This window comes from Narcine bancroftii, chromosome 1 (genome assembly GCF_036971445.1).
Source record: "Narcine bancroftii isolate sNarBan1 chromosome 1, sNarBan1.hap1, whole genome shotgun sequence".
NCBI lineage: Eukaryota > Metazoa > Chordata > Chondrichthyes > Torpediniformes > Narcinidae > Narcine > Narcine bancroftii.
This window is the reverse complement of record NC_091469.1, coordinates 340,997,481-341,016,431: the sequence shown is the minus strand read 5'-3', so window position 1 is coordinate 341,016,431 and position 18,951 is coordinate 340,997,481. Positions and strand designations below refer to the sequence as shown.

Below are 18,951 nucleotides of genomic sequence, written 5' to 3'. Positions count from 1 at the left end.
AGTCACAAAGCATTCCTTTTGCAGTAAAGATTATAACCAATGTTTTGTTTTCGGTCCTGAGCCCTTTGTCAAGTTATGAAACATTGATTACATATCTTTGCTACACAGGAATAGCTGTATGACTTGCTGAGTTCTCCAGCACTTTTGTGTATTGACTAGGTAAGAAACAGACTATAGTATGAATCTTGGAACTGATTGATGGCTGTTATTTTGTTCCAATTTCACTATTGGCACCCACTATAAATGATCGTCTCAGTCATTGCTCAGCTTCCTGATGGTTCAGTAAACTTATCCTCAGGGTGACTGAGCCAGACAGAACAGAAAGTTCCCAGTCTGTGCTGAGGAAGCAATTTGCCTTGGCGACAGTGGAGGTCCTACATCTGGATTCACCTCAAGGAGGAGGGAAATAAACTTAGCCAGAGTTTATTAACACCCTTCAGTGACACCTGTTATTTGCAGTCATGGCGGTAATACAAGAACTGAATTGGAATCCCCATGTTGCCCCAAATTTTTAAGGTTGGACGACCTACCAATGTTGACTGTCAAAGGTCAAACATGAACAACAGCTGCTGGATTAAGAACTGATGGTGGCTAAATGTGCATAATAGCACATTCCAGCTGAATCATTGCTTTTTTTTTGAAGGGTAGGCTGGCAATTATCATAATGACTGATGTTTTTTCAAACATACATTTAATCATGAACTGTTCTAAAACGTATGTTAACCCATAATATAGCAGGAATAAAACATTTAAAATAAACAGTACATTTTTAACTTTTTTTGTTATTCTTTGGAATTTGCTAAAATATTACTGATCTGAAATACTGGTGAAATATCATGATCAACAAATTGCTTATGTTGCAATAATTTTCTCTACATATAATGCTTTAAAACACATTGGAACACAGAAATGTAAAAATTCTCTCTAGTATTGTGGGCTAGAATTCAGTCAACAGTGGGCTCAAGTGGGTTTACCTGGCAACCATATCTTGAAACTTGGAGCTGACCGAATCCCTCATGGTGAGGTCAGACTGACAACAGGCACAGAATGGCATCAAGAGTTGGGCAGATCAAACTCTGCTCAAAAGAGACAACTTCTATAGTCAGTTTTTCCAAACTCCTGGTTTAAGTGGAATTGTCATATAAGCAAAAGACTCGAGAGATTTCTGAGTGTCTCAGACTTTTAAAATGGCATTTAGCTCATACAGTGACACTCCTTTATAATGCGATGGTTTGGGTGAAAAAAAAATTGTATTACATATTGTTGCACTAATCAGGGTTTCACTGTGTACACAAGTCGATTGCAGCAGCACAATCTGTGCCCCTCACCATACCCCTGTTTGGTGCATCCATGCACCAAATTCCCCACCAAGGTAAATATTACTGTACTTTCATGTAGATGCCCCACTTCTCAACATCCGACGCACCACAGTGGCCGTCCCTGGTACTACACCTTTTAAAATGGGCTTGCTTAACATCCTATTTCAAAGAATGGAACTGGACGTTAAGCGGCACATACCTTGTATATATTGGAGTCCAACGACTCACTGCATTATCTCCAAATTTACATTAAATCAGGGTACGTAAAATCAGGGTTCCACTGTACCTACCAAATTCCTTCTCGGCAATTTATTCCACTGAAACTCATGGCAAAGTGCTCCTCGTGACAAAACGAATCTGATGCAGAACATTCCTTATGACCTATCTGTCTTGAATGATGAGAGGTCGCTGGACTTTGCTATCTGAATGCAGATGCATAGAAGTCCTGTACAAATAGGATAAGATTGGTTGCTTCACCATTTACTCATGAAGGGTGGACCTGAGGATGTAACTCAAGCCCTTCAGTCCCTATAACAAAGAAAGACTAGATAACATCAAACTTTTTTGGCCAAGAGTGTAAGAGGCTGAAGGGTTGACCTCATAAGAAGTATACAAAATCATAAGGGTACATAAAATAAGGGGAGCAGTCATAGATGTCATTAGACATAAACCAGCAATGAAGCGAGATCAAAACTGAATTATGGAACAAAGCACGGTAAAAAGTATTCCATCAAAATGTTTTGTTGTATTTTAGTATACATATATATATTTTTTTAATTCAGAAAATTAACACTTGGTAAAGCTTTGTATGTTAGATAGAACCATACATACAACTTAATACAAGAACAGTTTTTTTGTCTCTCATTGTATTCCTAGCTAATTATCTGCAACAATATCACCCACAAAGTGGGTATAAGTTAACCCATCTCAACAAACTTTTCTGATCAATTTGCTGGTCGTGAGGTTAAGAGATTTTTTTTTAAAGAATTAAACACCAATGGTAGTTATGAGTTTTCAGCACACAGGCCAAAGGCAAGTGATGCTATACTAAAAATAAGTTCAATTTTTAACATCACTATTGGTTCTCACAGTCACAAATACCAGAAATTTACTGGTTAACTTTCATCATTAAATGTCTGTGCTAAATTTCAATAATGCAGAAATTTAGCCTGCACTCAATTCACTGACAAGCAAATTCTTGGTACAATTTAGAGAGCTACGTTCCTCCCTGCAGTTAACATACTCTCTGTTACTTATGAGGACCTGTTCTCTAGATTAACATGGTGCACTACAAATAAATCACTGTGTGTGGAGAATATTAGAATTTGATCATCGAACATATGTAATAGGAGCAGGAGTCAGCCATCCGGCCCGTTGAGCCTTCTCTGTCATTCAATATTATCACGCTTGATTTGATCATTGATTCAACTCCACCTAGCTGCCTTTTCCCCATATCCCTTAATTCCTTTTTTATGTAAAAATCTATCTAACTGAACTTTAAATATATTTACTGAAGTAGCCTCAATTGGTTCCCTGGTCAAAGAATTTCACAGAGTCACTACTGTCTGGGAAAAAGTTTTTTCTCATTTCTGTCTTAAATTTACTCCACTGAAACTTGAGCCTGTGTCCCCTAGTTCTGGTCTCACTTACCAGTAAAAACAATTTTCCTGCCTTATCTTATCCATCCCTTTCATAATTTTTCATAATGTTTCTATAAGATTGCCTCTCATTATTCTGAATTCGAGTGAGTATAATTCCAGGCAATTTAGCCTCTCCTCATAGGTCAACCCCCTAATCTTCGGGATCATCCTGGTGAACCTCCACTGGACTGCCTCCAAGGCCAGTATACCCTTCCTCAAGTATGGAGTCCAGAACTCTACACAGTAACTCCAGGTGTGGCCTCACCAGTACCTTGTACAGTTGCAGCATGACCTCCCTGCTCTTAAATTCAATTCCTCTAGCGACGAAGGCCAACATTCCATTTGCCTTCTTAATAACCTGCTGTAGCTGCAACCCATCTTTTGGCAATTCATGCACAAGCCCTCCCAAGTCCTTCTGCACTACAGCAGGCTGCAATCTTTCACCACTTAAATAATAATCTGCTCTTCTATTTTTCCTACCCAAAGTCGATGACCTAGCATTTACTAACGTTGTACTCCATCTGCCAGATATTTGCCCACTCACCGAACTTAACTATAGCCTTCTGCAGCCCCTCCACATCCTCTGTACAATTTGCTTTTCCACTCAATTTAGTATCATCCGTAAACTTTGCAACATTACTTTCCGTCTCCTCTTCCAAATCATTAATGTAAATGGTAAACAACTGCCTCCCAGCACCATCCCTAACCCTAACGTGAGACACTTACCACTGTCCGCCAATCAGAAAAACACCCATTTATCCTAACTCTCTGTCTTATGTCATTAATTCCACAAAAAAGTTTCCTCTTTTTCCTCTCGCCAAGTTTTAGACAAAACCCTGTTCGAGCACAGTACAATTTAATTACCAGATAGTTATTTATCTATCTTTATGAATTCAGTGAAATATTCCTCATTCCTTTCAAGAACTGCAAATTGGGAACAAATTTTATTGCTTGAAAGTGGAGATTTGGAGGAATGGCATAAAACATAATTACTGAACAGACTAGGATAATTCCTGTTAAATTTCAAAGCCACAGTATTTCTTTCTCTCTTAAATCTTCCAGCATTTCAATAAAGAACTTACTCTATGTATGAAATTGAAAGAAGGAACTGGAAATTTAAGAATCACAAATTCTGTATGCTTTCTCTTGTTGGTCAAAATTTATTTCACAGCATATCTGAACATTTTGGTAGACAAAAACAAATGTGACTATCGTGACAATCCATCTACTCTTTTGTTGAACATGGTCCATCTGCCATTTCATTGTTTGCAGGGTATTTATAACCTTTCCCATAGCCAAGATCCTTCATGAGCTTTGTAGGTGCATTTCTCAGATGTAGTGGTACAGAAGGCAAGGGTCCCTTGTGGTTCCTCACAGATTCCTTAACGGCTCCATATGCCATGTAAACCTCAACAGATTTTGGTGCTCTCGCTAGGTATACTACACACTGTGCCAAAATAACCTGGAGGATAAAAGAAAGAAGTGAAACATGAATGTCTGCAGATGCTGTGATTGTGGTAAAAACACAGAAATGCTGGAGGAACGCAGAGTCCATAGGAGGTAAAGATATATCACCTATGTTTTGGGCCTAATCCCTTCTTCAGACCCAAAACATCTGTATTACATTTTTACTTCCAATGGATGCTGCGAGACCAGCTGAGTTTCCTTCAGTATTTCTGTGTTTTTAAATAAAAGAGAAAGCTCATTCCTGTCTCTGAAATGTAACCAACAATATTTTGATCAATTGAAAACAGCGCTGTGCTATAAAGGAAAATAGCTGGTACTTCAATGCTGTCTTCAGATTTACCAGGGAGAAACATTTTTTTCTCATCTACCTCATTAGATGTTAACTTTAAGTACTTTAAACAGTGAGAACTATTTGACGTAAAAGAGCTTCAGAAAATTGTGACCAATACTTCTGCAATTTTGTCACCTAACATTTAAATTCCTTTCTTTCATTTAAATGTTCTTCACCAGTATGGATGACAATATTAATGATCACATCAGATTTAGAAAGACTGGAAATCTTGAATCAGAAGGAGTAGTGTCTCATTACAACCCTGAGGCATGTAGTCACATCTCCTTCCGGAGACCAAAACACACATGATGGAGCTTTCTATTTTAGTGGTTGGTGGTGCAAAACTCTGGCTTGTTGATTCCTTCTGTTTTCAATCTTGAAAGTTTACTGAACAGTCAAGGGGCTGGCAATTTAGTGCAGCACTGAGTTTATTTTGAAAGGTTTAATAGGGTGTCAACTACTACTGAAGCCAACATAAAACATTACAAAATATTAGTTAGCAGAATGTAAAAGATCTCATGGCCAATTTTCAATCCTTAACCAACTGCACAAAATACGCAGCTAAACAGAAATTGGCTTTGTACCATCAGAGGTCTTAATAAACACTAGAAAGGATTGTAAGTTTAACAGCACATTTCTTTACTCACATTCAGCTACTGGGTTGCGTATAGATACAATGTGTCTCACTGCGCATGCACCACTCTCAAATGTGATGTGGCTCTTACAGGGTTAGTGTTCACGCTCTAGCATAAAGTAGTCCCATGTTTCTCAGTATATAAAAGGCTTAAGAAGGGCTTAGGCCTGAAACGTTGATTACTTCCTATAAATGCTGGGGGTCCTGCTGAGTTTCTCCAGCACTTTTGTGTATTGCAGAAATTGGCTGCAGTATTTCCTGCATTGCAGTGATGATCATTCAGAGGTACTTAATGATGCAATATTACAGATCCAATGGATGCAACAATGGAAATTCTTGTCCTGATAAAGCATAAGCCTTTTGTTTTAATTAAAAGGTTCACAATAGAAGAAAGCTTAAAAGCTTGTTTAGGAAGCAAAATGGCTATCTTGGATTCAGAATGTTTCTCATCTGGAATTCGGCTCCTAAAAATCTTACACCTGGAAAGTTTGCAGATGTTGTGTTGCAAAACCTTGAATCGGAACCATCTTTAGAAATCAATAATAACAATACAGCAAGTCATGGAAGACCACCATTTAGAAGAAATCTTACTTAGGTCCTGATATACAAGGTAATTTCTTAATCACATGGGCAACAATTTTCACCGTTACGTCCAAAATCTCATGCTATATCATGCCAAATTTTTGGAGGAGGATTGTAAACAATGATACAACAGAGATGCATTCAAACACTCTTAAATGATTCAAGTTAAGTAGCTTCCTCCTAAACTGCAAAAATGTGCAGCTATAAAGTTCAAACACAAGCTGTGCCTGTACCATTCATCAGCTTCTGATATAATGTTAGCCACTGCAGTAGTGATCCTTGCCTTAATACCTTTGCACCAACTTAGTAACTCTTCTTTTGGGACTTGAAGCACATTCGACTTTTTGAAATACTTCAAATACTAATGATAGAGGAGTCTGCGGCAGATGATCTAAAAGAGCAAACTACACACCAAAGGAATTCAGAAAGTACAAGATAATTGTATTCCTGGTACACAGGCAGGATTAAAATACCTCACATTCAGGCATCCCTATAAAATGACATCCTTGGTAAGCAGAAACCGCCTGGGTCAAAGCCAAAGGATCCGCAATTCCTATAAAAGATCAAAAAGTGACAACCAATTTCAATATAGAATTTTTCAGTTGTTGCATCAACATCAAATATTTACTTAAAAGTTATACAATTGTGCAGATACAGAACAGACTATAAAGACGAGTTCTGAAGCTTTCAATGAATGATGAATATTCTGCAAAGATTTTGGAGTGGAAACAATGCATTAGATCAAGTCAACAAAGTGTTTACCTGACAGAAGTCACAAACAAAAGAAAACCAAAAATAAAATATTTTTAAAAAGTCAAAAGGATCAAGAAGCAAAGAGAGTAATAGGAGCCAAATGCAACTTGGTGTAACCACGTAGATTAAGCAAAAGTAGATTAAGATGCCCTATAAAAGGGGATTCACTCACATAACCGAATTTGGCAAGCTGCCCCATAAAAACCAGGCAACTTACTCTTCAGGAGTTAATTTTCTTGGCTGTAGTTTGTTGAGAATATTGCATCTCCAAGCTGGAAATGAGAAACTCTTGGGAGAGAAATCATCAAGGAACTGTTCACACTAACCACCCGAGACTCTCATTTATACAAATAAAATTTATTTATTTGTAGAGATAAAATATTTGTCCTACATTTGTACTGTTTGTCTGTATGTGTGTCATGTCTAGTTGTGTGTCTGCATGTTTTGCAGACAACCAGAGAATGCTATTTCATCAGGTTGTACTTGTACAATCAGATGACAATAAACTTGACTTGAACCAGAATATTAGGAATTCAGACAAAAAAAAGTTTTCATTAGAATCTCCAAGTGAATTCATTATGTTTAAAATATTAGTGTCTCAGTTTGACAATAATTATTTCGTTCCTTGGGTACTTTGAGTCAACTGTACAGTCAAACTTGAATTACAGCTCTTTTATAATATTATATAATCTAAATGCTACCTACTAGACGCGAGTTTGAGACGTCCACCTCTGCTCTCAGTTAGAATTTGACCCCATTGTTAAGTAGAAATACTATATATTGGGGACAAAATATTTCAATGACAACTAGAAGTGAAACCTCATACAATTTTAGTTCAAATTAAGAAAATTACCCCCTCATTTAATTATGTTCTAATTAAAACACAATGGCTTAATCCCTGGAAAAATAAGAACAGGTCATCATTGTTTGTTTATGTGCAGGTCAGTCAATTAAATGGTGAAGAATTTTGTCTCCAGAACATGCTTGTCACCTTTGAACACCATTACCATCCGTATAAAGGCATCTATCCCATCTTTCTATGCTCTTCCATTTTATGAGGGGTTGGGTGATTTCTATGTCAGGTATTTATTAAATTTACCAAGAAATTTAGAGTTTATGATTATGATGCAAGTATTCTTCCAACAACACAAAAAGCGTTAATTAGTTTAAGTCACTCTTTTTGGTGAAGGAAGGGGGCAATTTAGACTGCTTGGAGTAAATTGTATTTAGAAATCATTGTATGGCCCACATAATGTAACTGAAAAGTAATTATGGGAATTTTTTTTGCATCAATGAAGGTTTGTAATTTTTCATTTAATACAATGAAAGGTTGAATTTCAGGTCAAGAAGCATCACGAAAGCTCATGATCATTTTGATTGGCAGATGCAGAAGGACACGTGGCTGTGAAAGCAAGTCTGAGCGAGTACATGGTCATAGAGCTTGAGAGCAGTAGGGAGTACAGATGAAGAGCAGTGAGAAAGATTCTCACAAATCATTTTAGTCCTTCAGTGTCCCTTTATTTTCTGTCAAATGACCAAGATTAACAGGCAAAGATCTGACACAATCAGACGATTTATTGCTTCTCTGAAGCCTTACCTACATCTTCACTGGCAAATCGTATCAGTCTCCGTGCAATATATAGTGGATCTTCACCACCTTCCAGCATCCTGGCCAGCCAATAGAGGGCAGACTTCTCATCTGAGGCCCGCATGGTTTTGTGCAGCGCTGATATACAATTATAATGCTCCTCACCTGAAAACAGATAACACATGGTTATTGACTGGGTGACTTTATTACTAACGCAGTACTTTTACCATGACCATGACATAGTTAACTGGCAAGCTCCACACTTCATACCATCACCGCACTTCAGCAAGTCCGATAATCTGGCTGTACTTCTACTCTCGGTGTATCAGCAGAGACTGAAGACCACAGCACCAGTGGTGAAGACAGAGAAAGTGTGGTCGAGGGAGGCGGAGGAGTGTCTGCAGGACTGATTTGAATTGGTGGACTGGAACATATTCAAGAACTCATCCATAGAGTTGAATGAATATGTAACATGTGCCACTGACTTCATCAAGACCTGCGTGGATAAGTGTGTGCCCACATTCACATTCTAGGTGTTCCCCAACCAGAAGCCCTGGATGAATCAGAGTATTTGCAACCTGCTGAGGGGAGAACAAGGGAGTTTAAAGCAAGGGATCGGGATCTTTACAAGAAGTCCAGACATGACCTGAAGAAAGCCATCTCTGAGTCAAAATGGCAATTCTGAAGGAAGCTAGAGACAGATACACGCCAGCTATGGCAGGGAGTGCAGGCCATTACAGCCGACAAAGCAAAGACCATCACTATAGGTGGCTGTGCTGCTTCACTACACAATGAGTTCAACACCTTCTACGCACGTTTTGAGAAGAACCGAACAGTGCCTACCAGAATCCCTGAAATGGCCGAGGATCCTGTGATATCGGTCTCTGAAGGGGACATCAGAACATTATTCAACAGGGTGAATCCTCGCACGGCGTCAAGCCTTGACAGCGTACTTGGCAAGGTATTGAAAATCTGCGTCAACCAACTAGCAAGACTGCTCACGGATATTTTCAACCTCTCATTGCTGCAGTCAGAGCTTCCCAACTGCTTCAAAAGACCATCAATCATCCCGGTGTCCAAGAAGAGTAATATGAGCTGCCCCAACAACTATCGCCCAGTAGCACTAACTTCTACTGTGATGAAATACTTTGAGAGGTTGGTCATGGCCAGAATTAACACCTCACTAAGCAAAGATCTCGACCCACTGCAATTCACCTTTCATCACAATCGCTCCATAGCAGATGCAATATCGCTGGCTCTCCACTCAGCCCTGGATCACCTTGAAAACAGCAACAGCTGGTCAAGAGGAACAAACTTTAGGCCTCTGTACCCCCCTCTGCAACTGGATCCTTGACTTTAGCATCAGAAGACCAGTCAGTACGAATTGGAAACAATGTCTCCTCCTCACTGATTATCAATACAAGCTCCCCCCAAGGATGCGTGCTTAGCCCACTGCTCTACAATTCCAATAATATCAACAAGTTTGCCGATGACACCACATGCTTCATCATGTAGGCGATTAAAATTAAAATATACTTACCACCGGACACAGTGGGTCACGACGGCAGCACAATGAGGGATGAATGGGTGTCCTTGTTAACCATAATTCCTCTCGCAGCTATATTTCCCAGAGCGATTCCAGCTGCGAGAGGGATTATGGGAAATGAAGTTGGTCATTCATCCCTCATTGTGCCACCATCACGATGTGCCAAAGCGGCCCTGGAGCATGGGGTTGGGGTAGGGAGGTGAGCAACTGACCTACTGATAGCTGGGAGGGAGGGAGTGGGCGGGCGAGCGACTGACTTACCAACAGCTAAGAGGGAAGGAGTGGGCAGGTGAGCGACTGATCTACCAACAGCTAGGAGGGAGGGAGTGGGCAGGCGAGCGACTGACCTACCGACAGGTGGGAGGGAGCAGACAGGCGAGCGACTGACTGACCGACGGACAGCCGGGAGAGAGAGAGCAGGCGGATGAGTGAGACAATCATCTGAGGGTGGGGGTGGGAGGAGAGATGAGCAGTCAGGCAAGCGATTGACCGCCGGGTGAGAGAGGGGAGGCGAGTGTCAAACCTACCGACGGCTGGGAAGGAGGAAACGGGCAGGCAATCAATGGACGGACTGGGGGGGGGGGGGGGAGGGACTTAGTCCAGTGAGTGCCTAATGCATCATTGGTTGGGGGCAGGACTCCCCCTAAATTGCAGAGAGGGCAAATTCCCAGGAATTTGGACCATGGTGTGAAGGCCCAGGAGGTCCTGAATTCCTGGGAATTTCTCCAGGACAAAGTAGGGTCACTGCTCACTTGTGGTGTGAAAACACCTATAGAGGAAAGAATTTTCAGTCTTATGTTTAAAGAATTTACCTGCTCGATCATATAGTAAATGTGATCTTTGAAGTCCTTCCTTTATGTGCATTTCTTGAATAACAATCTTCCTTGTTGGAGTATTTTGCTGCCCATTATTGCACTGTTGCATTTTTGCTTCAGCAATTTTTGCCTGAATTGCAAGATGGAGTCCATTTAAAGCAGCCCTTGCATCGCCGTCACAAAGGAACGCTATACTTCGAACTGCTTCTGGTTCAATGGAAATAGGAATCCTGAGAGACAGTTGTAAAGTTCAAGTTATTTAACCTCTTTTTTAGCCAGTTTTTGAACGAAAGACCTTCACGTATTAGCATCCATTCAGGGAGGGAGAGGGATGCCAAGGTGCACTAAATCTAGTTTGGAAACATTCAAGTATACTCACTGCAGTATTGTAGAACTTGGAGCAACCAATTTGTACAATGGCGATATACACAGCAAAGAGAAAATAAAAATGAGACAACTGAGTTTAATAGCAATATTGAGCAAGTTGAGAAAGGGTAAGGTGTTGGAGATAACTTTTCTTTCACATTCTGATAGGAAGCTCAACTCTTAATTGTTGTAAAGCATGCAGTTGGAGTGTGGACTAAAGCAGACATATTAGCATCATTGCATCACAAATAAAATACCAACATGAAGATGGAGATATAGTAAAACCCCTGGTATCCAGCACCTATAGGGACTGGCAGATGCTGGATGTGTACTTTCTGGTTGCTTGAGACTTACTCTTACAATGCCTAACTAATACACTTGTATAAAGTTTAAAAAAAAGACAAAAATACTATACTGAATTTACACTGAACAAACTTCACTTGAATAAATACATAAACTTTAAAACCTTTTACTTTATTTTCAGTCACATTCTTTGAAAACATTTAACCATCGCTGAATCTGCAAGTTCCTCCTCCTCCATGAAGCTGCTCGAAAGATGAACAATAACATGATAGATAACTGGTACCCCGTCCACCAAGTTTACAGAAAAATTTAATGTACCTAACAATACTTTATTTTGTTATTATAGTTAAAGCTTTTTTATCTGGCAAAATAGGTCCTACTTTGATGTTACCTAATCAAAATGATTTAGAATTACTGATTTGTAAATAAATTTATTTTCGTACTAAAGTCCCAAAAGTCTTCAAATTAAAGTCCCAAAAATTGAGGTGCATAAATCAAAATCAAGATGGGAAGTAGATTTACACACACAAATAAATGAAAAGGACAGGATGAAGTTATGTAAGAATAATATGACTAAAGTTATAAATGTAAGATATAGGTTAGTCCAATATAACTTTTACATCAATTATATATGACTCCAAAAAAATTAAATAGATCGTACCCTGCCGTATCAGATTTATGTTTTAGGTAAGATTGGAATTTTTTTTCATTCAACTTGACAATGTCCTAAAGTTAAAGTTAAATGATTTTGGTTCAGGATAGGCAATTTTTTTGAAATGAATCATGGGGGTCAAATTCCCACAGGATCCGATGTTATTTCTATTGAGTTATATTTGCCCCAAGGCCAAAATTAAAATTAAATATCTATCAAATTGAATTTGTGTTAATTTCTTCAGCAGTTTCTAGGAAATGTATTGCAATACTATGGAAGTCAGAAATAGATTTAGGTATGGAAATATGGCATGCAGAACTTTGCAGTTGTATACCATTAGAGAAGTTGACTTAGAATCTGTGAGATAGATATCATGTTTTTGGAAATATGGGACTCTTTCTTTTCCTTCTTTCTTTTTTTATAGGAGTTGGGGAGGGGAGGTGAGAAGGTGGCTGGGATTATATATAGCACATGTATAATTTTTTGAAATAATTTCTTCAATTGAATGTAACGTAACAATTTTTGCGTTTTAAAAGTTATGAATTAATTTTTTTTAAAAACCAGCTCTTCATCCTGGGCAATGCCATTTTATTCAAATGCAACTTTATTCAAAAGCTGTTGCAAGCAAAGCATGACTAAAGCACTCCACTAGCTGAATATTTGCTCTCATCTTCAAAGATTTGTGTGATACTTAGAGAACATTTACCTTTACAATTTTAAACTTGCGTACTTTTTACCTATTATTTTGTTTAACAAATTTATTTTCCTCTTTTTTTTGCCTGTTGCTTGAGGCTGCTGTTTGCTTGATTTCCGATACCAGGGGTTTTAATGAAGTACCAAAGGACTTGCCAACTGTGGGATCTTATTTGGCACTTCAGGAAAGGGAAGAAAATAACCTGGGCAAACTGCTGAGAGGATAATTATGGAAAGGGGCTCTTGATCATTCCTTCTCTCAACTTGTCCTACTTTTATCAGAGCTGGAGGCAAGGGGTGAGCTTTCATTATCACAGTATAATATAGATTTTAACAGTAACAGTAGGTATCAATGTGAAGTGTACAATCACTATTAACATGTTGAGGTTTAACACACAATAGCTCACTTTGAAATAACCACTGCACAGAGACAATATTCATTCCACCAATAAAATATCTTTCTGAGGACTAACTGGAGCTTGTAAGCAGGGAATGGGCTGTAATGTTTGACATGGCACAAAAAAAAATCAAAATTTACTCCCATTATTTACCAACCAACTTACAGATCTCTCAATAAAGAGTTGGACATTACACAACTCCAACATAGCTTCCTCTCTTCAAACAAGTGTGTATCAGCAATGGTAAATTGGGCAGAATCAAACAAATATCTGACATTTCAAATGTCATATCCTACAAGCCTCTTGCCCATCAATTCTTCATCCCCAGGGGAGAGTACGCTGCCTACTGCATCACATAGTGTGTCCAATAATGGTGCATTTCTTTTAGTTAATATTGAACTTTCCTCTTCTCCTCCTCTATCACAGCTGGAGGCAAAGGCTGAGCTGCCTTATTGGCAGGTTGTAGTACATGAGATCCAAAATTACACAATTTTTACAGCACAGCTCAGTATGTAGCAAATCTTCATTGAGCAATCCCAAGTCAGTCTGCCTCACAGAAATGTTTTGCAAATTATCTTCCGTCCCTTAACTGCATATCTCTTTGGAAACTCCTGAATCTATTCAGTTCTCATTAACCTTATGAAAAGCAAGTTGTGGATCATAACTATTCTCCAAGTAAAAAGTTTCCCCTCACATTCCCTCTGACTTTCCGGTTAGGAACGACATGGTTAGCGTAGTGGTTAGAGGAATGGCGTTACAGCGCCAGCGATCAGGACCAGGGTTTGAATCCCACACTGTCTGCAAGGAGTTTATACGTTCTCCTTGTGTCCACCTGGGTTTCTTCCAGGTGCTCTGGTTTCTGCCCACCATCCAAAATGTACTAGGGGTTGTAGATCAATTGGGTGTAATGGGTGGCATAGGCTCATGCTGTATATCTACATTTAAATTTAAAAATTAAAATTTAAGGACCTGGAATTTGTTTCTCCTTATTTGTACCTATCTGGTGATAGGAACAACCTTCTATTTATACTGTCTAAACTAGCCAAGATATCTATTCAATTTCCTCTCCATTGTCTCAGCTTTTCCTATCTAAGTTATCTTTGGAACCAATCCAGCAAATCTCTCTCAATACCTTCTGCTTGTTTCTAACACGTGGTGACCAGTTGTGGCCTGCAGTGTTTGGTAACCAGCCCTGCAGCACATTGCAAGAGTAATCCATGAACCAGGTGCTTTGCTTAAAGCTCTATTGGCCCACTCATCAACTTGGCTGCCTGCTGTCCATATTTCATTCTTAACATATTCCTCTTGGGAAGGACTTTTGGATTAAGGTTAAGAGTCCGGAGGTGAGATGGTAGCCTTCATCACAAAGTAGCCAGCCTGTGAACTGACATCTGGCTTAAAAATGGAATGTGATGAAATTAAAAAAAAAACTGTGATAGCTACTTGTGTACTGGATAGCAGGCTTCGTCACTGTGGGAACATATAGGCTTCAAGATTCAAAAGCAGACCTTTCAATGTAATGCATGTACACTTAATAGCTCCACATACCATTATTGCTGTTTTACATGAATCTGGTAAGCTTTGTGTTTTATCAATCTGGTTGATTACTTCCAGGAGGGGTGGAATTAATGTCTTTAAATATTTTGTAGAATTCTATTGGGAATCCATCCTCTCCTGGTGTCTTATTATTTGGTAATTTTTTTTATTATCTCTTGTAATTCTACTATTCCAAATGGCTCTGTTAATTTATTTTGTTCCTCTATTTGTAGTTTTGGTAGTTCAATTTTAGTCAGAAATTCATCTATTTTCCCTTCTTTCCCTTCGTTTTCAGTTCGGTATAATTGTTCATAAAATTCTCTAAAGTTGGAAAACTTGAATGTTTATTAATGTTGTTGCCAGTCTCTTTGTTAAGGGATGGAGATGGATTTTGCTTTACAAACTTCCCTAATTCTGAGGGTCTTCTGCAAACCATGAAATACTACAGATGTTCCCTCGATCAGCCTAAAACCATGTGGAAACCTTTGGCCGATGTGACAATTGGAGCTGGCAACGTGGTCCTGAGCAGTCACCGAATGCAGCACGTAGGAACTTTTTGGTTAATGGGGAGTCACCTTAATCACTTCTACTCATTCAGAGCAAGTGCAAACATGGATGAGACCTCCTGATAAATTACCTGCTCTCCAACTCCAACGTCTTGTTTTCTATTTCATTTCAAACACAAGCACAAACCGAGGATAGCACTAGATAAATTAACAGAATGGTATAAACAAGGAGGCTTACAACTGCCAAACTTTAAAAATTATTATAGAGCCGCACAATTAAGATACCTATCAGATTTTTATCAAACAAGGGAAAAGCCAGATTGGACGAGATTAGAATTAGATAAAATAGGGGAAAAGATACCTGAACACATATTATATAAATGGGATGAAAAATTGGTACAACATAGAACTTCTCCAGTATTACATCATCTCCTCAATATTTGGAAGAAGATTCATGTAGAAAGAAATAAAACAAATTATCAATTACCAAAACTAATATTGACGCAAAACAAGTTACTCCCTTTTACAATAGATAACCTTTCCTTTAGAGAATGGGGAAAAAAAAGGGATTAAAAGAATAGAAAATTGTTTTTCAGGAAATAGATTCTTATCCTTTGAACAAATGAAAGATAAGTACAATATAACTCAAGATACAGCGCTGGCATATTACCAATTGAGATCCTACTTGAAGGATAAATTAGGAAGCAGTTTGAGTTTGCCAGAGGGAAGTAACCTTGAATATGTAATTACAGATACAATGATAATCAAAAGATTTATAACAAATATGTATATTAAACTGCAAGAAAAGGAGACATTTACCTTTCGAGGTAAATGTAGACATATAAGGCAATTGAACAACTGAAAAGTGGCAAAGCAGCAGGTATGGATGGAATCCCCCCCACCCCCCCAGAGGTCTGGAAGGCTGGCGGCAAAACTCTGCATGCCAAACTGCATGAGTTTTTCAAGCTCTGCTGGGACCAAGGAAAGCTGCCTCAGGACCTTCGTGATGCCATCATCATCACCCTGTACAAAAACAAAGGCGAGAAATCAGACTGCTCAAACTACAGGGGAACACCTAGAATGTGAATGTGGGCACACACTTATCCACGCAGGTCTTGATGAAGTCAAGTAGACATTTACCTTTCGAGGTCCAAAGCCTGGTGAACTTTATACATGTTAAATTCTGTGCACAGTATAAAAATTGCCTGCATTCAGAGAACTTGGAAGAAGAAGAAGTGAGATTGAACTGTGAACCAAAAAACTTTTCTTAAATTTACACACACATCATACACATCCACTTAGAATTAGAAGGGTGTTCATTTTAGTTAGTTAAGTATAGAGATAAGTATAGAGATAAGTTAAGGTTTGATTCTGTTTTCATGTTTAAAGTTGATTAAAGATAATTTATGTTTGAAAAACCACTGGTCTTGGTGAATGTCTGTTGCTACTGGGTTTTGGGGTCCTTTGGGCTCGTAACACTATTCTGCCAAAACTTTTCTACATCCTCTCAAGGACCTTTCTCCAATTCACATTTATTCCATAACCACATATAAATTTCAAAAAACTGATATATCAGAAAGTCTCAGAATTCAAACAATGGGGGCAGGAATCTAGACCAAAAAAAGGTGTTAATTAGATGTGATAAGGGACAAGGTAGAATTTATCATGTCTGTGTGTCTTCTTTGGCTTGGCTTCGCGGATGAAGATTTATGGAGGGGTAAAGTCCACGTCAGCTGCAGGCTCGTTTGTGGCTGACAAGTCCGATGCGGGACAGGCAGACATGGTTGCAGCGGTTGCAGGGGAAAATTGGTGGGTTGGGGTTGGGTGTTGGGCTTTTTCCTCCTTTGTCTTTTGTCAGTGAGGTGGGCTCTGCAGTCTTCTTCAAAGGAGGTTGCTGCCCGCCGAACTGTGAGGCGCCAAGATGCACGGTTTGTGGCGAGATCAGCCCACTGGCGGTGATCAATGTGGCAGGCACCAAGAGCTTTCTTTAGGCAGTCCTTGTACCTCTTCTTTGGTGCACCTCTGTCTCGGTGGCCAGTGGAGAGCTCGCCATATAACACGATCTTGGGAAGGTGATGGTCCTCCATTCTGGAGACGTGACCTACCCAGTGCAGTTTGATCTTCAGCAGCGTGGATTCGATGCTGTCGGCCTCTTCCATCTCGAGTACTTCGATGTTGGAGATGAAGTCGCTCCAATGAATGTTGAGGATGGAGCGGAGACAACGCTGGTGGAAGCGTTCTAGGAGCCGTAGGTGATGTCGGTAGAGGACCCATGATTCGGAGCCGAACAGGAGTGTGGGTATGACAACGGCTCTGTATACATTAATCTTTATGAGGTTTTTCAGTTGGTTGTTTTTCCAGACTCTTTTGTGTAGTCTTCCAAAGATGCTATTTGCCTTGGCGAGTCTGTTGTCTATCTCGTTGTCGATCCTTACATCAGATGAAATGGTGCACCCGAGATAGGTAAACTGGTTGACCGTTTTGAGTTTTGTGTGCCTGATGGAGATGTGGGGGGGCTGGTAGTCATGGTGGGGAGCTGGCTGATGGAGGACCTCAGTTTTCTTCAGGCTGACTTCCAGGCCAAACATTTTGGCAGTTTCCGCAAAACAGGACGTCAGGCACTGAAGAGCTGGCTCTGAATGGGCAACTAAAGCGGCATCGTCTGCAAAGAGTAGTTCACGGACAAGTTGCTCTTGTGTCTTGGTGTGAGCTTGCAGGCGCCTCAGATTGAAGAGACTGCCATCCGTGTGGTACCGAATGTAAACAGCGTCTTCATTGTTGAGGTCTTTCATGGCTTGTTTCAGCATCATGCTGAAGAAGATTGAAAAGAGGGTTGGTGCGAGAACGCAGCCTTGCTTCACGCCATTGTTTATGGAAAAGGGTTCAGAGAGCTCATTGCTGTATCTGACCCGACCTTGTTGGTTTTTGTGCAGTTAGATAACCATGTTGAGGAACTTTGGGGGTCATCCGAGGCGCTTTAGTATTTGCCAAAGCCCTTTCCTACTCACAGTGTCGAAGGCTTTGGTGAGGTCAACAAAGGTGATGTAGAGTCCTTTGTTTTGTTCTCTGCACTTTTCTTGGAGCTGTCTGAGGGCAAAGACCATGTCAGTAGTTCCTCTGTTTGCGCGAAAGCCGCACTGTGATTCTGGGAGAACATTTTCGGCGAGACTAGGTATTATTCTATTTAGGAGAATCCTAGCGAAGATTTTTCCTGCAATGGAGAGCAGCGTGATTCCCCTGTAGTTTGAGCAGTCTGATTTCTCGCCTTTGTTTTTGTACAGGGTGATGATGATGGTATCACGAAGGTCCTGAGGCAGCTTTCCTTGGTCCCAGCAGAGCTTGAAAAACTCATGCAGTTTGGCATGCAGAGTTTTGCCGCCAGCCTTCCAGACCTCTGGGGTGGGGGGGGATTCCATCCATACCTGCTGCTTTGCCACTTTTCAGTTGTTCAATTGCCTTATATGTCTCTTCCCGGGTAAGGACCTCATCCAGCGCTAGCCTTAAGGGCTGTTGAGGGAGCTGGAGCAGGGCGGATTCTTGGACTGAACGGTTGGCACTGAAAAGAGATTGGAAGTGTTCTGACCATCGGTTGAGGATGGAGATCCTGTCGCTGAGCAAAGCAAAGCTCAAGGATGCAATCCGCCTCACGGACTCGTCCCTGAAACCCTCTGGGATCAGCTGAAGACTGCCATACTGCAATCCACTGAAGAGGTACTGGGCTTCTCCTCCAGGAAAAACAAGGACTGTTTCGACGAAAACAACCAGGAAATCCAGGAGCTGCTGGCAAAGAAGCGAGCTACCCACCAGGCTCACCTTGCAAAG

The 18,951-nt window shown here is 40.1% G+C and overlaps 1 protein-coding gene across 2 annotated transcripts in view; it reads right to left on the bottom strand.

Moving 5' to 3' along the window:
• Positions 1-2,057: 2,057 nt before the first annotated feature.
• Positions 2,058-18,951, bottom strand: part of wrnip1 (WRN helicase interacting protein 1) — a 51,293-nt gene continuing 34,399 nt past the window's right edge. The window contains exons 4-7 of one of the 2 annotated variants that reach the window (XM_069909906.1): positions 10,673-10,905; positions 8,324-8,479; positions 6,447-6,526; positions 2,058-4,421 (exon numbers count right to left, since the gene is read on the bottom strand). In XM_069909906.1, the coding sequence (XP_069766007.1) occupies positions 4,185-4,421; positions 6,447-6,526; positions 8,324-8,479; positions 10,673-10,905 (706 nt within the window). In that variant the 3' untranslated portion in view covers positions 2,058-4,184. The remainder of the gene's footprint in view (positions 4,422-6,446; positions 6,527-8,323; positions 8,480-10,672; positions 10,906-18,951) is intronic. The other variant, XR_011348330.1, reaches the window with a different exon arrangement.